The sequence below is a fragment of the Pantherophis guttatus genome, chromosome 2 (genome assembly GCF_059756535.1).
Source record: "Pantherophis guttatus breed Tessera chromosome 2, ASM5975653v1, whole genome shotgun sequence".
Classification (NCBI taxonomy): domain Eukaryota; kingdom Metazoa; phylum Chordata; class Lepidosauria; order Squamata; family Colubridae; genus Pantherophis; species Pantherophis guttatus.
The window spans coordinates 289,591,824-289,614,931 of NC_142064.1; the positions used below are offsets into that span (position 1 = coordinate 289,591,824).

Below are 23,108 nucleotides of genomic sequence, written 5' to 3' on the forward strand. Positions count from 1 at the left end.
ATTTTCCACTATTGGTTCTCCAGAACTGGTCAGAACCTGCTGAAACCCACCTCTGCTCTGAGGTTGGTTGGTGCACTGATGATGTTCCCTAGTTTGGCTAATGAAAGGTTTGCAACAACACAATCAAGCTCAGAGACCACCAAGGACCCCTCGTTTCAACTGAGCTACACATTTTCTCCTTTGTTGGCAGATTGGAGTATCTTGATACTCCATAGAAAGTTCCCATTTGCATTTCTGCATGACTCATCGGGAAGGACTGAAGTAAAAAAATTGAAGTAGTTCTTAATTTCATGATATTTTGGTCCCCGTTGCTTTCCAAAGATCTTCCTTCTTGATTGATCATTTGCAATGTTAGCTTGTAACTTCAAATGGTTACTTAATAAATTATTATAAATCAGGAACTGCTTGGGTTGGCCAGTAGGCTGCCTAGCTATGAGAACTTAATATGCATCCATATTTCTCTACCACTGCTTTCCCTTAATAAAACTACTTGTCATAGTTCCCAGTAATACTCCCAACCAATTCAAGACTCTGAAGCCTTGGCTTCCTCAAAAATTCAGTTTATTTATTTGTTTGTTTGTTTGTTTATTAAATTTGTATACCGTCCTACTCCCGAAGGACTCAGGGCGGTGAACAGCCAAATAAAATACATATAATACAAATGTTAAAAAACAGTTAAAATACAATTAAATAATTGGCTCAGAGAACGAAATTTAAAACCCCCAATTTCATTATTGGGTACATCATATCTGCACGGTCAAAGGTGAAAGCAAAATTGAATAATTCCCACATTTTAGGTATAAGTAAAAAATATATGCTGTCCAGCCCCCTTGTATCACAGGTTAGCCAAGAAAGCAGATGATGAACTTCTCAGCACTCCCTCCTGCCATTTTTGGCCACACTGATTTGGCCTTGGTTCTCAGGAGCCTTATCATTGTTATATCCGGCACATTGGAGGAAAATATTCTACATTCCACAAATTCCCCCTACCCCTACCCCTAAGTATGGCAACTAAGAAACAAAGCAAGAAAAATATGGCTTCAGCTCGAGTCGTTTTGAGAGTTGACACTACTTGCTTTAAGGCTCCCTCTGTGGAGGAAAGTTGGAATAGACACAAAGATATTTACACAATGCTAGAACTGTTTTAATAAATGAGTTCAAGCAGCACTTTTTTTAAACAACTATGTGAAAAAAGTTACACTGGCACTGAAAGAATGATAACTCCAAAAAAGTAAACAGTGTGGCCAGGCAGCTTTGAAGATACAACATTCTGGGATGCATCACCAGATGTACCACCATCAGCAAAAAGGAGCTCCTATCCCTCTACATAGGGCTTTAGTGAGACTCCATTTGGAATACTGTGTCCAGTTCTGGAGACTTCACTTTAAAAAAGGTATTGATAAGATTTTCTGAGTCCAGAGATGGGCAACACGAGGGAAGGCAAGGAAAGATCACCACAAAATAAGGAGAAAGAACCTATGAGTTGCATTTTCTAATTCAGCATCACTATAACCCCCTTTTCCTTATGGTTTTCTTTCTCAGTTGTTACTTGTGTTACATAATGTGAAGCAGGGTGGAAAAGTAGACTGTGACAATAGTAAGCAAAGGAAGAAAAGCTGAAACAATAGAAAGGGATTCAGGACTAATTGCATTTCTGCCTGCAACTCTGCTCTAGTGGCAATACTCATCAGAGGGAGTTACTTGAAATGTACCACTTAAATATTGGCCTCCACTCATCACTTTGAGGGCAAACGATAAACTTAATCTCCATTGATACTCATCTTTCTTTTAAAACCTCCTACTTAGCAAAAAAGCACCAGGATGGATTGAGGATTCCAAATCAAAATCAGAATAGAGCTGGAAGGGAACTTGGAGCTCTTCTAGTCCAGTCCCCTGATCAAGCAGGAGATTCTATATCATTTCAGACAAGTGACTGTCCAGTCTCTTCTTAAAAATGTCCGGTGATGAAGCACTCACAATGTCTAAAGGCAAACTGTTTCACTGATAAATTGTCCTCACTGTAAGAAAGTTCCAGGCTGCTTCTCTCCTTGATTAGTTTCCATCCATTGTAAGAATATCTTGTCCTCTGGTGGTCTGGGAAAAAAATTAGATATTAGATTAACAGAATTGGAACGGACCTTGTAGTTCATCTAGTCCAACCCCCCACCCAAGCAGGAGATCCTACACCATTTCTGAGAAATGACAGTCCAATCTCTTCTTGAAAGCCACCAGTGATGAAGCACCCACAGCTTCCAAAGGCAAGCTCTTCCATTGGTTGATTGTTCTGTCAGAAAATTTCTCCTTATTTCTAATTAGAATCGCTCCTTGATAAGTTTCCATCCATTATTCCTTGTCTGGCCTTCAGGTGCCTTGGAAAATAGCTTGTCCCCCTCCTCTCTGTGGCAGCCACTCAGATATTGGAACATTGTTATCATGTCTCCTCTGGTCCTTCTCTTCAGTAGATGAGCCATGCCCAGTTCCTCTAACCGTTCTTTTTTTAGTGTTCCGGCCTTTAATCTGTCAGGCCTGGGAGCCATCTTGGGGATTGGATCTTCAGGGCTGCCACATTTAGTGTTGTGGGAAACTGGGAGGGGAGATTGTATGGATCTGGGCGGATATGTAGTCAAAATAATATTCCTTTCTCCTAGTGTCAAGGACATTCTGCCCTGCAGCTGGAGGGTTTGGGTTAGACTATGTGATGGACATATGGGTGCTGGACAGGGATTTGAACTTTCTTTTGGGTGGGGAAAATCTGGAAGCTTTCAGATTTGGGTTTTGCCAGATGTGCCAATATGACATCTCAAATAAAATGAAATGTTGAGGAACTTCAAGCCTCAGAGTCTCCTTTAGTTGTGGGTGTTACTTGGAACTCTGACATTAACCCAAATCTGCATTAAAACTCCAACCGGCTCCCCCATCCCCGGGGTGCTGTCCGGGGTCCTGAGCCCCGAATGTCGACCAGATACCAGGTGGTATGAAGACTCAGGGAAGATGGAGGAAGACAGCCACGGACAGAGTTGCAGGGGCTAGCTCGGCGATTTATGTCGAGACCATCTACTCCCCTTCCCAAGCTGTGGTGGAGATGGAAATGGCTGCAGATGTGGAGCGCCAGCTGGGTGCCTGGCCCACAGAAGCGGTGCCCAAACAAGCCGCTCAGCCAGATCTGACTCTATGGGATGAGGCTGCGGGAACCACACATTTATTTCTTAATACATCCAGTTTTTACTGCAAAAACAAGACCTGTCCATTTGCATTTATTGGTCATTGGACTTGGCTCATGTGAGTGAATTCTGTTTGCATTATGATCTGGCTGAAAAGAAAAACAAATATATGTTTCTGCACCGGATAGGCGACAAAATCATAAATAAATAAAACATAAAACAGATTCACCGAATTTGTCTGACCAAGAAGTCTGGAGCTTGTGCAACATTTTCTAGGATTGGACTTGTTGGACCTGAAGGCCAAACCTGTGATCAGGACAAAATCTGCCTGTGCCCTTTCCTCCTCTGTGTCCTGCTTGAGCAGGGGGTTGGACTAGAAGACCTCCAAGGTCCCTTCCAGCTCTATTGTGATTTGATTGAGTTTCTGAAAGGGGCCTCTGAGTTCTCTCCAGCTCATTTGGGGGAGGGAAAGGATACCTGAAAGGGAGACTGGCAAGGGGTGAGGGGGTGGGAGGAATCACCCTGGAGCTACTCTGGAAGGAGGGCCTCTTGGGTGATGGGAGGGGAAGGCCAGGATCCCTCAGAGGCAGAGGCTGGGAGGGCAAGGGGCTGCAGCTGAAAGAGGCCAAATCCAGGAATGGTTCTTTTCAAAGATTCCTAAGGGGAAAATCTAGTTTTTCATAGTCTTAGTATCCTAAGGATTGTGTGTGTATGTATGAATGGATGGGCGAAAGGAAGGAAGGAAGGAAAAGTAAAGGAAGGGAAGGAAGATAGGAAAGGAAGGAGGGAAAGAAAGGACTTGTAAGATTCAGAGAAGCACTTAAATCAACGCCATCCCATAACGTACAAGCAAAGAGCATGCGGAGAGAGTCCACGCTTAAGGAAAGTACGGCGTCCTTTTCATATCTTCAGAGACATCAGTTTGGTACCCAATTCCAGCCCCCTGGTCCAGGCCTTCATTATCCTCAAAGCATTCCTTATGGCCCTGGGCAAGATGGATGCTTCCCTCATCAAACTTCCCTCATCCCTGGCTATCCCTTTGTTCTCTTCTCATCTGCTCCTGGGCCTCTTGATGCCACAGGGAACGGGGCTGGGCGCTTAGCAACACAGATCCAAAGGTGTAAGACAGAGCTGGGGCCAAAAGTGTAGTGGGGCACCCCAGATGTGCTGGCTGTGTTATACCTCATCCCTGACAGGCAATGATATATGCAGCTTCTAACCTGAGATATGTACCAGGTGTTGAGTGGCACAGAAAAACAAGATTCAGATTGATGGCAGGAGCTCCTGTTTTGCAGAGGCCAAATGCAAGTTAGAGTAATTCTACAAATACATAACAGAAGCAAATGTTTACAGGAGCCAAATGCAGATTAGATTAATTTTACGACTAGCACAAGCAATTCTTTGAAAAAGAGACACAGCAAGTTAAAAGTAATTCTACTGATTCGATTATTATGTCCCACTAATTCTACTGATTCTATTATTATTTCCCTAGAGCCTTGATGGTACAGTGGTCTACGCACCCTGTTATTAACACAGCTGCCTGCAATTTACTGCTGGTTCGAATGTCTCCAAGGCTCAAGGTTGACTCAGCCTTCCATCCTTTCTAAGGTAGGTTAAATGAGGACCCAGATTGTGGGGGCAATAAGCTGACTTTGTATAAATATACAAAAGGATGAAGGCTATTGCTTCACGCATTGTAAGCCGCCCTGAGTCTCCGGAGAAGGGCGGCATATAAATCAAATTAAAAAAAAAAAAATGGGATTTATAATTTTATAATCCCTATAAGATTTAGGCCTGGCCTAAATCTTCTCCCCTTTGAAATATAAATTTTTAAATGCAAATTTTAATCTGTTTAAAACTATGGGGTATTTTAAATTCAGCCAAATTATTTAATTCATTTTTAATCTATTTTAAATTTTTGTATTTCTGTGTTTTTATCTTCTGGCTGTTCACCGCCCTGAGTCCTTCGGGAGAAGGGCGGTATAGAAATTTAATAAAAGAAATAAATAAATTAGGATGTCCCTTCAAAGAAGGAAGGGAAGGAAGGAAAGGAAGAAGGGAAGGGAAGAAGGGAAGGAAGGAAGGAAGGAAGGGATTCCTGCTTCCTCCCCTCTGATTTTTCTGCTATTGAGATCCACAACAGCGCTTCTTGAATGGAACCCAACCTGCTATTTGCGGTGGGTCAGAAAACCCCACAGCGCTGGGGGTAAAACCTGCCCTCCGGCAGCCCCTTTGCCAGGGAGGGAGCAAAAGGCAGAAGCTGCCGGGTGAGGGTGGGGGGGCAGAACAGTTCTCTCTTCTCTCGCTCTCTGAGGGGGGGGAGAGAGAAGGCAGACTCTGCCCGGAGACCGATGACACAAGGGGAAGGTAGAATTCTCATTGGTCCTTCCGCTTTTCTGGGCCCGCCCAATTCCGAAGTTTGTAGGAAAACAATTAACCAGTGGAACAACTTGCCTCCAGAAGTTGCGAATGCTCCATCCGACACTGGAAGTTTTTAAGAAGATGTTGGATAAGCATTTGTCCGAAGGGTTTCCTGCCTAAGCAGGAGGCTGGACTAGGAGACCTCCAAGATCCCTTCTATTCTATTGGGTCAAAACTTCTCCTCCCCCCCCCTCCCCAATCCAGAATTCTCTTTTTTTTTATTGAAAAGTTTTACAAAAAGTTTACATATTTCCCCCCCCCTTCCCTGCCCCAGTCTCCCCCCTCCCACCCTCCTCTTCCCAGAACAGATTACAGGGTATAACCTTCAACAATCATGATCAATCCTAGTCTAAATAATTATAACATTCCACATCTCTTGTTCCTTCAATTCCCTAATTATCCGCCTAACTTGATTACTTAAAGGCACACCAAATATCTATATAGTCATTCATAATCTATCTGCAATTTCTTATTCCGGTATTTATTTTGAATATAATCTATCCATCCTCTCCAGTCTCTTAAATATCTTTCATTTGAATGATCCTTCAAGTACGCCAAGATGTTTGCCATTTCCGCTAGATTTATAACTTCCATTGTCCACTCTTGGATTGTAGGTAAATCTTGCTTCTTCCAATATTGTGCCACCAACAGTCTTGCTGCAGTTATTAAATTCAAAATCAATTTAGTCTCTATAACTGGACAAACCGTAACTATACCCAGCAGAAACAGCTGGGGTGTAAATTTCAACCTCTTTTTCAGAATATTTTGTAAAATCCACCAAACTTTTATCCAAAACGCTTTAACCTTTTTACATGCCTACCAAATGTGAAAATAAGTGGCATCCTCACAATTTACATCTCCAACATTTTGGTTGTACATTCGGATACATTACGAGATAACTTTTTTGGGTCTAGATGCCATCTATAAAACATTTTATAAAACCAGAATCCAGAATTCTCGATTCCGCCTCTGGGGCTGGAAGCATCCGCGCCTTTCCTCTCTCTCTTTGGGGGCGCTTGTGGGGCAGGAGCATCCACAGCGGGGGGGGGGGCAGTTTCAGACAAGCTGTGTTGCTTCCCCCTCCCTGGAAGAAACACAGCATCGTCGCCAGGAAGGAGGGGGGGGGATCTGGGGGAGCCCTCCATCTCACCCCCCCCCGCCCCATTTCCTGCGATAGCCTCTGAATGAGAGGTGGGAGAGGGAAGGCTTGCATTACAAAAGATTCCACTCCAAGCGGGGGTGGGGGTGGGATGGGGGTGGGGGGAGACATCCACACATGTATTTCTGCTATTTGCAGGGGGGCTGGGGTAAAACCTGCCCTCCGGCAGCCCCTTTGCCAGGAAGGGCTCAAAAGGCAGAAGATTGGGGAGGGGCGGGCAGGGGAGTGACTCCACGTGATTGGGGGAGGGGCACTCCCACTCCAGGTAGGATCCAGCGGGGGCAAAAAGTCCACACTCCCCTCCGGGGCAGCCATGAACCCCCCCCCACCTCCTTGATCTCTGTCCCCTCCCCCGAAAAGACTGAAGGGACCCCCCCTCCCCTCCTACTTTCTCAGCTTCTCTCTCTGCGCCCAACTCTCCTCCGGTGGGTGAAGACAAGGGAGACTCTGCCCAAAGACCGATGACGCGGCAGAAGGGAGAATTCTCATTGGTCCTTCCGCTTTTCTGGGCCCCACCCAATCCCCAGGTTCTAAGAAAACTCCTCTCTCCCCAGTCCAGACTCACCGTTTCCTCCCCGGGGGCTGGAAGCACTCACCTGTTCTGCTGGGCGAGGCCGCTGGTCCGGATCTCTGGAAGCCAAGGAGATCCCCGGTAAAGGAGCGAGCTCGTCGGAGGTGGGGGGGAGGAGAGGGGCTGGGAAGGGGCCACCAGCTCTCCTTGGGAAAGTGGGGGGGGGAGAGAAAGGGGCTGTGGGATCCCAGGCGTGGGAAGTGGGGTATCTCTGTAGGATGGCCCTCCCTGTCCCTGGATAAAGCCAGGAGCGCCACTCGAGGCTGCGAGCGCTTCCAGCCCCCAGAAAGCGAAAGGGATTTAGAAGAGTACAAGAAAGTGAAAAATGAAAAGAAGAAAGCAAGACGTCTCTTTTCCGCCCCCGAACAATGTGCTTCTCCTTAAAGGCTTCTGGTTTGACGTGGCCGCCCGTTCTGTCTCTTTCCCCGGCGTCCTTCCCATTCCCGGGCTCCGTTGTCGGGACTGCGCGAGCGTGGGGTGGGGGCTGCCTTTCATTGGGGCGCTTGGAAGGAGACGGGGCTCCTCTTGTTTTCTCTCCTCCTCCTCCTCCTCTCCCTCCCCTCCGGCCGGCCATGGCAGGGCTTCCTGCCCCTCCCTTAGCCCCCCCCGCGGTCCCCCATTATCGGTGCAATTTGGGGGATGGCAGATGGGGAGGGCTGGGGCTGGGGAGGAAGGTAACGAAATTAAATGCCGTCTTCAATGTACATTATAACTATAAAACAAAAAAAAAAGTACCACGAAGTCCGGGAAAAAGTTTCGCTACCGGTTCTCCCGAACCGGTTCCAACCAGCTGAATCTCACCACTGGACCTTGGGATTTTCAGATGCCACTGAAAGGTTGGCCTTTCTAGGACTTTGCCCCTCCCTCCCCTCTCGGGCTCTTTCGCTGCAACCTGCAGGAAAGCTTTGCAGGTAATAGGCGAGGGGGGGCCCGAGGATTTGCAAGGGGGTCTCATCCAGTCTGGATTTCTAGCAAGGGGCGGGGCAAGGCCCGGGCCCCATGTTCCCCTGCCGTCCCTTTCCATCCATGTATGGGGGGGGGGACGACAAGAGTTTCAGACCACCCATGTTGCTTCCCTCTCCCTGGAAGAAACACAGCATCATCCCCAGGAAGGAGGAGGGGATCTGGGGGAGCCCTCCATCTCCCCCCTCCCCATTTCCTGAATGGGAGTGAGCCAGAAAGGGCTCAAAAAGGCAGAAGGTTTCGGGAGGGGCGGGCAGGAGAGTGACTCCACGTGATCGGGGGAGGGGCACTCCCACTCCAGGTAGGATCTGGAGAGGGCAAAAAGAAATCCCACACTCCTCCAGGGCAGCCATGATACCCCTCCCCCCTTGATCTGCGTTCCCTCCCCCCAAAAGACCGAAGGGATCCCCCTCCCACTTTCTCCTCTCTGATTCGAACTCTCCTCCGGTGGGTGAAGACAAGGAAGATTCTGCCCAAAGACCGATGACGCGGCAGAAGGGAGAATTCTCATTGGTTCTTCCGCTTTTCTGGGTCGAAGTTCTACGAAAACTCCTCTCTCCCCAATCCAGACCCACCGATTCCGCCTCTGGGGCTGGGAGCATCCACGTGCTCTGCTGGGCTCCCCCTGATACTGTTGGCGAGGCCGCTGGTCCGGATCTCTGGAAGCGAAGGAGATCCCCGGTAAAGGAGCGAGCTCGTGGGGAGGAGAGGGGCTGGGAAGGGGCCATCAGCTCTCCTTGGGGAAGTGGTGGTGGTGGGGGGAAGAAAGGGGCTGGGATCCCAGGAGTGGGAAGTGGGGTGGCTCCCTAGGATGGCCCTCCCTTCTTGCTTTCTCTTCTCCCCACCACCCCCGGGCCCGCCATGGCAGGGCTTCTTACCCCTTACTTAGCCCCCCCCCCGTCCCCCTTATCGATGCAATTTGGGGGGTGGCAGATGGGGAAGGGTGGAGCGGGGGAGGAAGGTTATTCAGCAGGTTCCATGAACTCCAGAAACTGTTTAGTTACTGGTTCTGCCGAACCGGTTCGAACTGGTTGAATCCCACCACTGCTCCTCCTCCTCCTCTCCCATCATCCTGAGCCCCACTTGCAAAAAAGGCCTCCTTCCTCCCATCCCTTTTGCAAAGGGGTTCCTCTCTGTGTGGCGGACAGAAGCCCCCCCCCCAGGGGGTGGAATCTGCAAAGAAAAAAAACAACACCAAAGGTGTTTTTTAAGAAGTTTCAGGAAGAAACCGAGCATGCGCAGGAAACTCTAACCGGTTCGGTGTGTGGGATTTCAAACCGTTGGGATTTTCAGAGGGGTGATGATGTCACTGAGAAGTTGGCCTCTCTAGGACTTTGCCCCTCCCCTCCCCTCTTGGGCTCTTTCCCTGCAAAGTGCAGGAAAGCCTTGCAGGGAATGGGCGTGGCCTAGTGAGGGGGCAGAAGCCCGGTGCTGGGACTTTGCAAGGGGGTCTTTGGAATTCTAGCCAGGGGAGGGTGGGGGGAACAGTTTCAGACCAGCTTTCCCCCTCCCTGGAAGAAACACAGCATCAACCCCAGGAAGGAGGAGGGGATCTGGTGGGGGGCCTCCATCTCCCCCTTCCCATTTCCTGAGAAAGCCTGAATGGGAGTGGGGGGAGAGGGAAGGCATGCATTACAAAAGGCAGGCAGGACTCCTCCCTTCCCCAAAATGCTGGAGGGGGGAGGGGTGGGGGGAGCCGCACAGATATTTCTGCTACTTGTGGTGGGCTGGGGTAAAACTTGCCCTCCAGCAGGCCCTTTGCCAGTGACTCTATGAGATTGGGGGAGGGGCACTCCCAAAGAGGAATTGTGTGTGTGTGTGAGTGTGAGTGAAGGCACCGAAGGACTCACCAGTGTAGGGAGGAAATTGTCCCCTGTTGGGTTTCTTCCAGCCAGGACATAATGATCAACACTTTGAAGAATAAATTGAATAACGAAGCAGAGCTGCCGGAAAGAAGCTTTTAATGACAAGGAACCAAGATGAGTGAAATTTAGCAAGGCTTCTTGGCTAGCTAGGAAGATTGACATTCAAAAGTGATTTTATATACCCTTTCTGAGTTTTGGTCTAAAATTGGTTTTTGGTGCTTGGTAATGTTTAATCCTATGTTTATTGATGGGATAATTTCCCTATTCAGCTTTTTTTGGAAGGAAGAAAATTAATCTCTGTTCCTGAAAAGAAGCAGGGTTGAGAAATCTGTCTAGTTCCTGTGTCTATTTGTTCTGATAATTGGTCTAACAAGCAACAGCTCTAGCAATGAGCCAGATAAGGCTTTTCTTTTCTTGTGTAAACGTGTTTTTTTTTTATTTGATTTATATGCCGCCCTTCTCCAGAGACTCAGGGCGGCTTACAATGCGCTAAGCAATAATAGGTTGTGATTTAATTATTTTTATTGTGTTTGGATTATTTGCTGTCTTCTTCCTCTGTCTGGGGGAGGGAGCCTCCCTTGAATCAGCCAACTCAGAGACCCCCTCAAGTCCTCAGGGGCTGCACCTCCACATTGTTCATCCATTGCAGCCCCCATCTCCAGATAGGATCCGGGTGGGGTGGGAGGCAAAAAGAAGTCCACACTCTCCTTCGGGGCTGCCGTGAATCCCCCCTTGAGCTGCGCCCACCCCCAAAAAGACTGAAGGGACCCACCACCACCACCACTTTCTCCGCTTCTCTCCCTGCGCGGAACTCCTCCAGCGGAAAACATATAAATACATGTAATTAATAAATAAATAAATAAATAAATAAATAAATAAATAAAACAAACAAGGGAGACTCTGCCCGGAGACCGATGACGCGGCAGAAGGGAGAAGTCTCATTGGTCCTTCCGCTTTTCTGGGCCCGTCCCAATCCCGAAGTTCTAAGAAAACCCCCTCCCCAATCCAGACGCACTGATTCCATCTCTGGGACTGGAAGCACCTGCGTCTTTCTCCCTCTCTCTTTGGGGGCGCTTGTTGGGGAGAAGCATCCATGTGCTGTGCTGGCTCCCCTGATACTGCTGGTGAGGGCACTGGTCTGGATCCCAAGAAGCAAAGGGGGGGGGAAGGAGACCCCTGGTAAGGAGTGGGCTCTGCCTCTTTCCACGGTGCCCCTCCCATGGCAGGGCTCCCTTGCCGGGGCTGTGCACATGTGCGAGCAGGGGAGGGGCTACCTTTCATTGGAGCGCGTGCAGCAGACGGGCGAAAAGGCCCTGGCCCCATGTTCCCCTGCCGTCCCTTTGCATGCACGTGTAAAGGGGGTGGGGAACAGTTTCAGACCAGCCTTGTTGCTTCCCCCCCCTCCCTGGAAGAAACACAGCATCATCCCCAGGAAGGAGGAGGGGATCTGGTGGGGGTCTCCATCTCCCCCCTCCCCATTTCCTGAGAAAGCCTCTGAATGGGAGTGGGTGGGAGGGGAGGCTTGCATTACAAAAGGCAAGCAGGACTCCTCCCTGCCCCCAAACTGCTGGATTCCACTTCAAGGGGGGGAGGGGTGGGGGAAACTGCACAGGTATTTCTGCTATTTGTGGTGGGTCAGAAAACCCCACAGCTTTGGGGAAAACCTGCCCCCCAGCAGCTCCTTTGCCAGGAAGGGCTCAAAAGGCAGAAGGTTTCTGGAGGGGCAGGCAAGATAAGTGATCCCACTCCAGGTAGGATCCAGAGCAGCGGTGGGTTCTAAATTTTTTTTACTACCGGTTCTGTGGGCGTGGCTTATTTTGTGGGCGTGGCTTGGAGGTCATGTGACTAGGTGGGCGTGGCTAGCTGGTCAGAGTCGTTTCTGGAAGGTCCTTGCACGTACGACCAGTCCTCGCACTTACGACCCGGCTCATTTGTTGGATTTTAACACTGATCAGCTGTAGGACGGCCCTTTGAAGGCAAGAGTTTAAACAGTTTTTTTCCCTCTAGTCATCAGCTGGGACTCAGGAGGCAGCAATAGATTGGGGGTGGGACCAAATAAAAGGTAAGAATAACGGGGGTGGGGGTGGGAGGGCGGGGGGAGGAGAACCGGTTCGGTGACGTCATATCGTCACCGCTACCGCCTTGGCCGGACCGGACCAAACCGGGAGGAACCCACCACTGATCCGGAGGTTGAGTTTCTTCCAGCCAGGACATAATGATCAAAGAAGCTTTTAATAGGTTTTAAAAACCTATTTTTTTTAGTTAGCCGGACTGTCCTGATTTTATGGTTGGTTTTAAAATTTGATACGGATTTTAAATTGATAAGTTTTAAATTACGGGCCAAATTTATTTAATTATTTTAAATCTATTTTTAACTTTATGTATAAATGTTTTTTATCTTGGCTGTTCACCGCCCTGAGTCCGAAAGGAGAAGGGCGGTATAGAAGTTTGAATGAATGAATGAATGAATGAATGAATAAATAAATAATGACAAGGAACCAAGAGGAGTGACATTCAGCAAGGCTTCTTGGCTAGCTGGAAAGATTGACCTTCAGACGTGTGATTTTATATACCCTTTCTGACTTTTATTCTAAAATTGGTTTATGGTGACATTTAATCCTGTGCTTGGTTAAATTTAATCCTGTGTTTATTGATGGGATAATTTCCCTATTCAGCTTTGTTTGGAAGGAAGAAGGTTAATCTCTGGCCTCTCTAGGACTTTTTGCCCCGCTGCCTGGTGAGTGCGGGGGGGTCTTTTCTCAGGAGGGGGATCTTCATGCTAGTGTTTGCAAGGGGGTCTCATCCAGTCCTTGGATTCCTAGCAAGGGGTGAGGGAAGTCCCTGGCCCCATGTTCCCCTGCTGTCCCTTTGCATGCAATTGCCAGCGGGTGGGGGGAGGACAGAGTTTCAGACCATCCGTGTTGCTTCCCCCTCCCTGGAAGAAACAACAGCCTCCCAAGGAAGGAGGAGGGGATCTGAGGAACCCTCCATCTCTCCCTCCCCATTTCCTGAGAAAGCCCCTGAATGGGAGTGGGGGGGAGAGAGAAGGTCTCCCCACTTTCCCCCAAAATGCCTGATTCCACTCCAAGGCCTGGGGTGGGGGGAGCCACACAGGTATTTCTGGAGAAGGTGTGGACCAGAGAATCCCTATTAGCATTGTTGATGTTGTCTAGTTGTGTAATGGACAATCAGCAAGAAAACAGCCAACCTCAGAGGACATCAAGGACTCCACATCCCATTAAGCTGGCAGTGTGGTTGGCGCATGTGAGCACAGATGTCGGTGTCCATTCATCTGGTTTGGGCGTGTTGTGTGAACCCATGCCCTTGTTGGGTCTCTTGAAAGGGGCGTTTCCGTCAGAAGGACTCAACCAGCCAGGGATTTCCAAACTTTGAGGATGCAACAAAGCCATCCTACCCCACCCCATCATCACTGGGAAGAAGACCTGGGAGGATGAATATCAGACACTTAAAGGGGGGAACTGAAAGTGCCTACAAATGTTTAGTCTGAGATTCAGAGTTTGCTTCAGCCAATGTTGAACTCGAGCGACCAGTTGCTGTGTATTACTTCTTTCCAGAATGAAGAATTCATTGCTTGGAGAGATCCATGAATGAGATCTGTTCCCTGAAGAAGTAAAGAGATGCAGAATGTGGCTGCGCGGGGGATTATGGGAGCGACGGGGCGCTCCCATTGACTCCTCTCCTGCGCGAGCTGCATTGGCTTCCGGTGGACTTCCGGGTGTGCTTCAAGGTGTTGGTGATCACCTTTAAAGCGCTCCATGGCTTAGGGCCGGGGTACTTACGGGACCGCCTTCTGCCACCAATTGCCTCCCACCGGCCAGTTCGCTCCCACAGAGAGGGCCTCCTCAGGGTGCCGTCGGCTAGACAATGCCGGCTGGCGACCCCCAGGAGGAGAGCCTTCTCTGTGGTGGCACCTACCCTTTGGAACAATCTACCTCCAGAGATACGAGTGATCTCCGACCTCCGGACTTTTCGTCGGGCCCTAAAAACCTATTTTTTTCAGTTAGCCGGGCTGTCCTGATTTTATGGTTGGTTTTATAATTTGATATGGATTTTAATTGAAATGTTTTAAATTATGGGCCAAATTTATTTAATTATTTTAAATTTATTTTTAACTTTTGTGTATATGTTTTTTATCTTGGCTGTTCACCTCCCCGAGTCCGAAAGGAGAAGGGCGGTATAGAAATCTGATTGATTGATTGATAAATAAATAAATAAATAAATAAATAGGGTGGGCTGTGAGGGAGAAGAAATTCAAAGTCCTCCTAAATTTACCATATTTTTTTGGAGTATAAGATGCGTTTCCCCCCCCAAAAAGGGTGAAAATTTGGGTGCATCTTATACACCGAATGTAGCCAAAAACATGAGGCATGGAGGAGGCGATGGTCTGTGGCAATCCCTGCAGCCTGGAACATTTGATTGGGGGTATTCCAGGAGGCTGATCCACCCACCAATCGGCTGCTTGTGCTAAATCAGGCTGCAATAATGTGCTGAAGCTGACCTGGCTATTCGCTATTTGCTGTAAGGACGTGGCAGAGTTTGCAGCAGCTATCACATCCAGAAAGCACACACAAGTAACTGATTCAGCAGGATTCAATAACTTCTCTTTATATATAATGTAACACATGAAGTAAATATACAATACCAAAAGCAAGTTTTAGTAAATACAACCAAACACAAGCAGAGGAGAGGAGTATCAGTTTCAGTTTTAGTTTCAGAGATCAGCATGGCATGCAGCCTTAGTACAGAACAGTTGAGCTAAGCCATGCCCAGGATCCATGATGTCTCCTTGTTGCTCACACAGCAAATACTGTTTCAGTTTCCAAATAGCCCTCAACTCTCACACACACTGACAGGACGGTAGCCAGATGAATAGCAACGGATGCTGGTAGGCAGAGGCAGATTTTTTTTTTTTTCCTCCACAAAAACTAAGGTGCGTCTTATACTCTGGAACGTCTTACATTCCAAAAAATATGGTATCCCTTCTATATTCTGAGTTATTTTCCTTCTACCTCTCCTATCCAGAGACACCCATATTCTTTCTCTGCTCTGGCCTAGGCCCACCTGGAAATGAAAAAGAGGTGTAAAATGCAACATTGATTCTGAAATCTTGTTTTCTTTTCACACTCGCAGGTAGAAGTTGTTTGTGGACCAAACTATCTCATGCTTAAGGAAGCTAGCTGATGTACCAAGATTTGTCCAGGGAAATATAAGTCCGGTGGAGATCCATTGGCCCATTTCATATCCTTGGTCTTGGAGATCCAAGCAGCTGTTAGCATCTTTTGCACCTGGATTACAGAATAAAGAAAAAATGGAGGGACAACACCCATTAGATGCAGAAGTTGGACAAAGCCCTCCTGCTGCTCAGTTTGGGAACTATGTGGAGGTCAAGATAAAAACTGAACAGAAGAATCCAGAGGAAGATTCTATCAGCTCAGAGGTCCAGCGTCAAAACTTCAGGAAGGTGTATTACCAGGAGGCTGAGGGTCCCCGGGGACTTTGCAGTCGACTCCATCGCCTTTGCCATCAGTGGTTGAAGCCAGAAAGACATACAAAGGCACAGATGCTGGACCTGGTTATTCTGGAGCAGCTCCTGTTCCTTCTGCCTCCAGAGATGCAGAGTTGGGTGCGGGAGTGTGGAGTAGAGACCAGCTCTCAGGCGGTGGCCCTGGCTGAAAGTTTCCTCCTGAGCCAGGCAGAGGAGAAGAAAGAAGAGGTCGAGCTGCAGGTGAGAGACCTTCATCTTCAGGGCTGAAAGGGGGTCTTAATATACATCTTAATATAAGTTTGTTTATTTATTTATTTATTTAATTTGTATACCGCCCTTCTCCCAGAAGGGACTCAGGGTGGTGAACAGCCAAAATTAAAAATACATACAATACAAAAGTTAAGATAATTAAAAAGAATTAAATCATTGGCTTCCCAATTTAAAACCCCCAAGTCTATAAAATTTAAAATCCCAATTAAGAACCATTTAGGCTAGGCCGGCTTGGTGGAATAAATAAGTCTTCAGGGCCTTACGGAAGATACGGAGGCCCGGGATCAGTCGTCAGCTCGTTCCACAGGGCGGGTGCCCCCACAGCGAACGCTCTCCCCCTGGGGGCCGCCAGCCGACCTTTTTTTTTTTTTTTTTTTTAAATTTGATTTATATGCCGCCCTTCTCTGGAGACTCAGGGCGGCTTACAGTGCGTTAAGCAATAGCCTTCATACTTTTGTATATTTATACAAAGTCAGCTTATTGCCCCCACAAACTGGGTCCTCAACAGACATTGCCTGACCGACGGCACTCGGTGCTGAGTGCTGGGTTTCAAAAATTTTTACTACCAGTTCTGTGGGCGTGGCATGGCTTGATGGGCGTGGCAGGGGAAGGATACTGTAAAATCTCCATTCCATCCCCACTCCAGGGAAAGCTTACTGCAAAATCCCCATTTCCCCTTGATCAGCTGGGACTTGGGAGGCAGAGAATAGATGGGGGCGGGGCCAGTCAAAGGTGGCATTCATCGGCTCTCCGAACTACTCAAAATTTCCGCTACCAGAAATTTCTCCAGAACTGGTCAGAACCTGCTGAAACCCACGTCTGCTATGGAGATTCTCATTCATCCAGGTCAACATTTTATTTCTCACCCAAGAAGCTTCTTCAGTACTGAAGAACTGAAGAAGCTTCTTAGATGACAAGCGAGACATTTTTAAAGGGAAAAAACCAAAAAAGTCTGGTTGTCTTTCAGAAAAAGCATCTTTGGGACATTGATGTATGTTTATGTTCTTAACTTTTTGGCATTATTAACACAAGGGCTTTTTTTCTGAAGATGTCCAGTTGTGTCCATTTCTTCAGGTGGTCTCTCTATTTCCTCTTCTGTGTTTCTTATCAGGTCGAAAGGCCTCTCTCGGGGGCCATTTCTCAACATCTGAATGGAAAGAGCAACCCCTTAAATCTTCCCCAGGAACTGCTTATTTGGAAGATCCCCCAGGGAAGTCCAAGTTTGTTGATCTTACCAGGTAAGGGAAGGTCCTCCTAAGCTGCATGAAGTTCTTTCAAGACAGTCCTGCTCTCTTTTTGTCCTTTGGATCCTCCTCTGTATAGCCTCTCCCTCCCCCTAATTCTTTGAATGAAATATGCTTTTAAAAAGTCTCCTTCCATCGCTTTTGTCTCCTACACAGAGAATATCATGAAGTCATTGGTATTCATTGGGCTCTCTCCCTCTTCTGGTGAACCCAAAAAAACAACTAAGCCTCCAGTTCAGGTAGGAAGAACATCAACCAAAAGATAGAGGAGACCATTTGCCGAGCTTCCATTTTTGTTAGTGCGACTAGGATTTTACACTAGTTTCCACCAGTGGTGGGATTCAAATAATTTAACAACCAGTTCTCTGCCCTAATGACCAGATGGCTAGGCGTGGCTCGGTGGTCATGTGACCATGTGGGCGTGGCCAACTCAATGTCACTCACATCGATGGGCATTTCACCGTAGCTGTTACAATGTAATAACGGTTAACCAGAGAGGCAGTTTCTATAAGCAGGGCAATAAAGATTAGGCTAGAAACAACACCAGAATGTTACCTTCCTGCCTTCCTTACAGGATTAGCCCGGGATTCCTTACAGAATTAGCCCTGTAAAGTGGGAAAAAACAAAATAAGATTTCTTCCAACAACCGGTTCTCCAAACTGCTTAGAAAGTTAACAACCGGTTCTCCCGAATAGGTGCGAACTGGCTGAATTCCACCACTGGTTTCCACCAGCAACATGAAATAGAGAAATTTAGATTGATGTGATTGACATGAGCTTAACTTCTCAAAATTGTTGAGGTGTGATGCCTAAAATATTTACACTGAAAGATTCTTACTACCGGTAGGAAATCAACTTCATTCTTGCCCAGTTTTGAATCTGGCAAAGAAAGAGCCCCCTTTTTCACTCTGAACTTTTGGGATAGGTCAACCAAGGCGAAGAACATAGTCATTTTTCCTAGGCTCATCTGTTACTACTGAAACTTGCTTTTCTTCCTTTCTCAGGGTCTCGTCACCATTGAAGATGTCACTGTGTATTTCTCCGAGGAGGAATGGTCTCAACTGGATCCGGATCAAAAAGCCCTTCATAAAGAAGTCATGCTGGAGAACTCCAGAAATTTGGCTTCTGTGGGTAAGTTTCCCTGTTATTAGCTGAGACCCCAAGAAGAGGGATTCTTCCAGACTTATGGAAATAACTAGTTCTTGTGAACGTATCTCCAATCAAACTTATTTCCTGGGTTGGACAAAGAGGAGATCCATTCTTCTCTTCTTCCTAAGACAAAAGTGGTCAAAAGCAATCTGGTTAGATGCCCCACGTAATAATTTGCCATCTAATATTTGAGAGGAGGTCCTCCTTCATTGATTTTTTTGTTTGTTTCTCTTTAATTTTACCAATATGATTAATGACGCTCATTCTCACCTATCTATCTCTTGTTGATGGGAAAGTCCCTGTTTGTATTATTTAAAAATTGACTTTTCTCATATACAGTAGAACCTCTGGTCACGACCATAATTCGTTCCATAACTTTGGCCGCAATCCGATTTGGTCGTGACCCGAACCTAACCAATATTAATGCAGTGGCCACACACGGGTCGCTGTTGTTTGTAAACAAACAACAGGAAATTTGGCACTTACAAAAAAAACCAATTTGGTTGTGGTCAGAAACATTAGTGACCAGAGGTTCTACTGTAGGCTACTTGGTTAATGTTTTTCCTTTCTTTTCTTGGACATGTTTACCTTGAAAGACAGAATTCTGACAGAAACAATGCTGTTTTCTTGCAAACATTTCATGACCCAAACTAGATAACTATCTAGCACTGATGTAACCTACCCTAGTTTGGGTCTTGAAACGTCTGCAAGAAAACAACCAAGCTCAGAGAGCACCAAGGAGCCATGGTGGTGCAGTGGTTAGAATGCGGTATTGCAGGCTGATTCAGCTCACTGCCAGGAGTTCGATCCTCACCAGCTCAAGGTTGACTCAGCCTTCCATCCTTCCAAGGTTGGTAAAATGAGGACCCAGATTTTTGGGGGCAATATGCAGTCTCTGGAAACTGCTTAGAGAGGGCAGTAAAGCCCTATAATGTGGTTGTGGTCAGTGGTAGGATTCAGCCGGTTCGTACTGGTTCAGTAGAACTGGTAGCTAACTTTTTGTGCACCAGCTGGCTCTGCCCCACCCTTCCCAGCCACTCCTTTTCTCACCTCACCTGCCTTGGCCGCTCGCCTAGTTTTTGGTAAATTGCTCTCACATGTACAGGGATTATGGGTAACTTACAACCACAATCAAGTCCAAACTAAAACATTTAAAAAAATTTTTGCAGTTGCCCTTAACAGGATGAAAAGGCGACAGAATTTTTCAGCAAGAATCAATAAGAAACCAAGATTGGAATCAGTTGTATCAGAATTGGCCTTGGATGGTATAAAGCAGTCACAAGCACAACCACTTCAACCACTCCAACTTGGAGAAAACAGCTCGTCAGTTATTGAGATAAATGATATCTCCAAAATTGAAAACAGTCTTCCTGAATGCTGGACAATGCAACAATATAACTATTTTAAAGAAAAACATGATGGACTGGAAATTGCTAACAAAAAGTTAGGTTGCAAGTATTGTGCAAAACATGACTTCCTAAAAATGAAAAGTGTTCATGTGTCAAAAGAATGGAAACATTTTCAGATTGAAGCAGCAGGGAGAAATAAAGATGTAAAGCAAGCTTCCCTAAGGAAAAAAATGAAAGAACATTTTTCATCAAAAGCTCATAATATTTGTAAAGAGAACATAAAACAAGGTGAGGAGGCTTCAACAGCAAAATATAAGATGAATGAGAAATATATACAAATTACTTGTAGAGTATTTAATACAGTTTACAGCCTGGCACAAAGATGTAAACCATTTTCAGACACAGAAGATGAGATAGAAATGCAAATTAAAAATGGATTAGATATGGGAATAGGATTACATTCACGTAAAACTGCAGTGAAAATAGTTGATTTCATTGCCAGAGAAATTAAAAAACAATTATTTACTAAAATTATTGAAAATAATCTGAAAATATGTTTGATTATTGACGAAGCCTCAACAGTATCTTGCAAACCAGTTGTGATACTTTTCTTAAAAGTTGAGGATTCAGATACATCACCAATGATTTTCCTTGAGCTAATTGAATTGGAAAAACAAGATGCAGAGACAATATATTCTTCAGTCATGCAAAGTTTAAATAATGTTGGGCTTACTAAGAACTACCTAAAAAAAAATTTGATAGGATTTTGCTCCGATGGCGCCAGCGTTATGCTTGGGAGAAAATCTGGAGTGAGCACTAGGATAGCAAAAGAGTTTCCAAACATAGTAATCTGGCACTGTTTAAACCATCGCCTCCAACTTGTTTTAGATGATTCGATAAAGGAAATAAAGCAAGTAAATCATTTTAAAATATTTATTGATAAGATATATACTATTTTTCATCAATCCAATAAGAACCAAATTGAACTTACCAAAATATCCGAACAACTTGGAATTGAAATTATAAAAATTGGTAGTATTTTGGGACCACGATGGGCTGCCTGTAGTTTAAGGTCAACCCTAGCTGTGTGGCACGCTTATCCAGCGCTACATCACTGTTTTCATTCAAATGAAAAATACTTAGGTATGGCTGCCCGCCTTGAAAATATCTATTTTATAACTGATTTGGCATTGATGATTGATATTCTAAATGAAATTTCTCTTCTTTCAAATGCACTGCAAGCAAAACATGTAGACATAATAAAGGCTGAAGAACTTGTGATAAGATCTATTAAAGCATTTCAAATGCTTCGAAAGGAAAAGGGTCCATACGAAAAAAAAGTTGATGGATTAATTACTTCAGAAACCTTCAAAAATATAAAATTTGTAAAAAATCATCAATTTATTGGGCTTCCTCGGGAAAGACTTTTAGAAAACATCGTAACGAATTTGAAGAAAAGGCTAATGGATTGTGAACATTTAAAAACAGATTGTAACCAATTTCAAGACAGGAATAAATTACAATTTCTCAAATTTCTGGAGCCAGATTACTGGAATATTGAAGAAGTAGTAGTTCCATGGAAAGCAGGTGAAGAACAATTGCTCGTATTTAATGACGTTTTCAATTACCAAATTGATATTAATGATTATCGAGATTTTGTGGGAAACGTTTTTAAAAATTCCCAGAACTATGCAATTCCTAAAAGTGTTCAAAGAGCTAAAAATATTGTCAGAACAATTGCTGTAAGTTCAGCAGAAGCGGAAACGGGTTTTTCAAACATGAACACAATATGTTCAGAGAAGAGAAGTCACCTAAGTGTTTCTAATATATCAAATATAATGACTATTAGTCTAATCGGCCTACCGCTAAAGGAATGGGATCCTACTCCTACAGTGGAAAAATGGCTAAGGATAAATCACACGACCGATGATGCTCAATTGAATATGAAGAAAATTGCAAGTGAGGACGCCAATCGAAAAGCAATATGGAAATATCTGACGTAACAGTTTTATTGGTTTTTCTCAGGTGTTATGTAATAGTTTTTCATTAATATTATAAAACTAAACAAAAATCTAGTTTTGTGCACCTCTTTTATAGTTCATATTTAAGTGTCAACCCTGAAGTGAACATGGCTGAGCCCATTTTTGGAGGCTGAGTAGGAGGCCGAGTAGGCCATGGCCATGCCCCCCAGCAACCAGGCAGAGAACTGGTTGCTAAAATCCCACCCTGGAAATAACCAAGCAACTAGGCAACTCCTGGATTGGGCAACATAACCAGTGACTTGTGGGGGGGGGACAAACGTTTACTTTTAATTAGGTGAAAGCTGTGGAAACTTTTAGAGTTGTCTTCCACCAGTTGTGCCAATATGATGTATCCAATAAAGCTGTTCTTTGAGGAACTTGCCTGCCGCGGAGTTCTCATTTCTATCGGTTATTTGGAATGCTGACATTAAGTATTAAATGTGTGAAGTAAAGCGAGAGGAGCAATGGCTGCGAGGGGAAGGATGAGGTGAGGAGAGACACCCCTGGATGCGAATGATATGGAATTGGCCACACCCACCCAGTCAACCACCCAGCCATGCCTACCCAGCCAGTCATTAGGGCAGAGAACCAGTTGTTAAATTATTCGAATTCCACCACTGTCTCGGTGGATGTGAAAGGATCTTCTCTTGGAGAGCCAGGAGTTGGGGGAGGGGGTGCGGTTTACATGGATGGAAAGAAACTCAGGCGCAGCTGAGCCCACTGAAGAAGACACAGCCGAGGTCGAGAGTTTTGCCTCAGGAAAGGCACCCTTTGAGGAAATCAAGAGGCCTGGAAAGCCTGAGGAAAAAATAAAAGTACTTGAAGAAAAATCCAAACCAGAAAGCAAGATGCCCAATGGGACAGCCTGACTAGAAAGTAATGAACTGAAGCAAAATATGAGGAAAAAGTACATGTAGGTGAAGGGGGAAAAAAGCATTTTGGTTTGAGTAGAGAAGCACCTCCTTTCACAGCCTAGGAAGTGCTGGCTGATAAAAATCAGAATAAATAAATAAATGGCTGTATTTGACTAGGAAGTGCGATGCGAGAGGTGACCAAAACTGACGGACAGCAAACTGCAGGGTCCATTTAGTGTGATGAGTGTGGCACATGGGACCACAAAAGTTATTTCTCCATCTGAAGCTCTTTCTATGCAGCATCTATAAGGATTCTTTCCTGCACGGATCTCTTCATGGACAGAAAAAAGGGACAGCTGCCTCCATTCCAACTTTTGTGAAAGTCTGCTTCAACACACACACACACACACACACACACACACACAAAGTCTGTGTTTTCTCTTTTTGATATAAGCAGGTTTCTGTGCAAAGGAATGTCTTATTATGAATGCATCATTATTATAAGAGCAATTAGTGAAGGTGTAAGAACGATAGGGAAAATAGATTGGTAAAAGTAATTTTTTAAAAACATGAGAA

General features: G+C 45.7%; 1 protein-coding gene and 1 long non-coding RNA gene across 3 annotated transcripts; one reads left to right on the forward strand and one right to left on the reverse strand.

Moving 5' to 3' along the window:
* Positions 1 to 544: 544 nt before the first annotated feature.
* On the reverse strand, positions 545 to 7,848 carry LOC132710769 (uncharacterized). Its single transcript, XR_015731854.1, has 2 exons — positions 7,338 to 7,848; positions 545 to 2,094 (listed from the first exon to the last, which is right to left on the reverse strand). It is a non-coding gene; the product is annotated as an uncharacterized LOC132710769 (long non-coding RNA).
* On the forward strand, positions 7,241 to 22,055 carry LOC117673523 (E3 SUMO-protein ligase KIAA1586-like). 2 transcript variants are annotated; one of them, XM_034430958.3, is made up of 6 exons: positions 7,241 to 7,393; positions 15,292 to 15,886; positions 17,028 to 17,154; positions 17,317 to 17,399; positions 18,164 to 18,290; positions 19,478 to 22,055. In XM_034430958.3, the coding sequence occupies exons 2-6, from the start codon at positions 15,470 to 15,472 to the stop codon at positions 21,658 to 21,660; spliced, it is 2,937 nt and encodes a 978-aa protein (XP_034286849.3). In that variant the 5' UTR covers positions 7,241 to 7,393; positions 15,292 to 15,469; the 3' UTR covers positions 21,661 to 22,055. The 2 variants fall into 2 exon arrangements, with proteins under 2 accessions (XP_034286849.3, XP_087740939.1); XM_087884813.1 differs by lacking the exon at positions 7,241 to 7,393 and adding an exon at positions 8,705 to 8,956.
* The last annotated feature ends 1,053 nt before the right edge of the window (positions 22,056 to 23,108 follow it).

Excerpts from the sequence above, each read along its gene's own strand:
- LOC117673523 (XM_034430958.3), top strand. The coding sequence starts at position 15,470 with ATGGAGGGACAACACCCATTAGATGCAGAAGTTGGACAAAGCCCTCCT. Across the intron at positions 17,155-17,316 it reads AAGTTTGTTGATCTTACCAG|AGAATATCATGAAGTCATTG; the intron begins GTAAGGGAAGGT and ends TCTCCTACACAG. Across the intron at positions 18,291-19,477 it reads CAGAAATTTGGCTTCTGTGG|TTGCCCTTAACAGGATGAAA; the intron begins GTAAGTTTCCCT and ends AAATTTTTGCAG.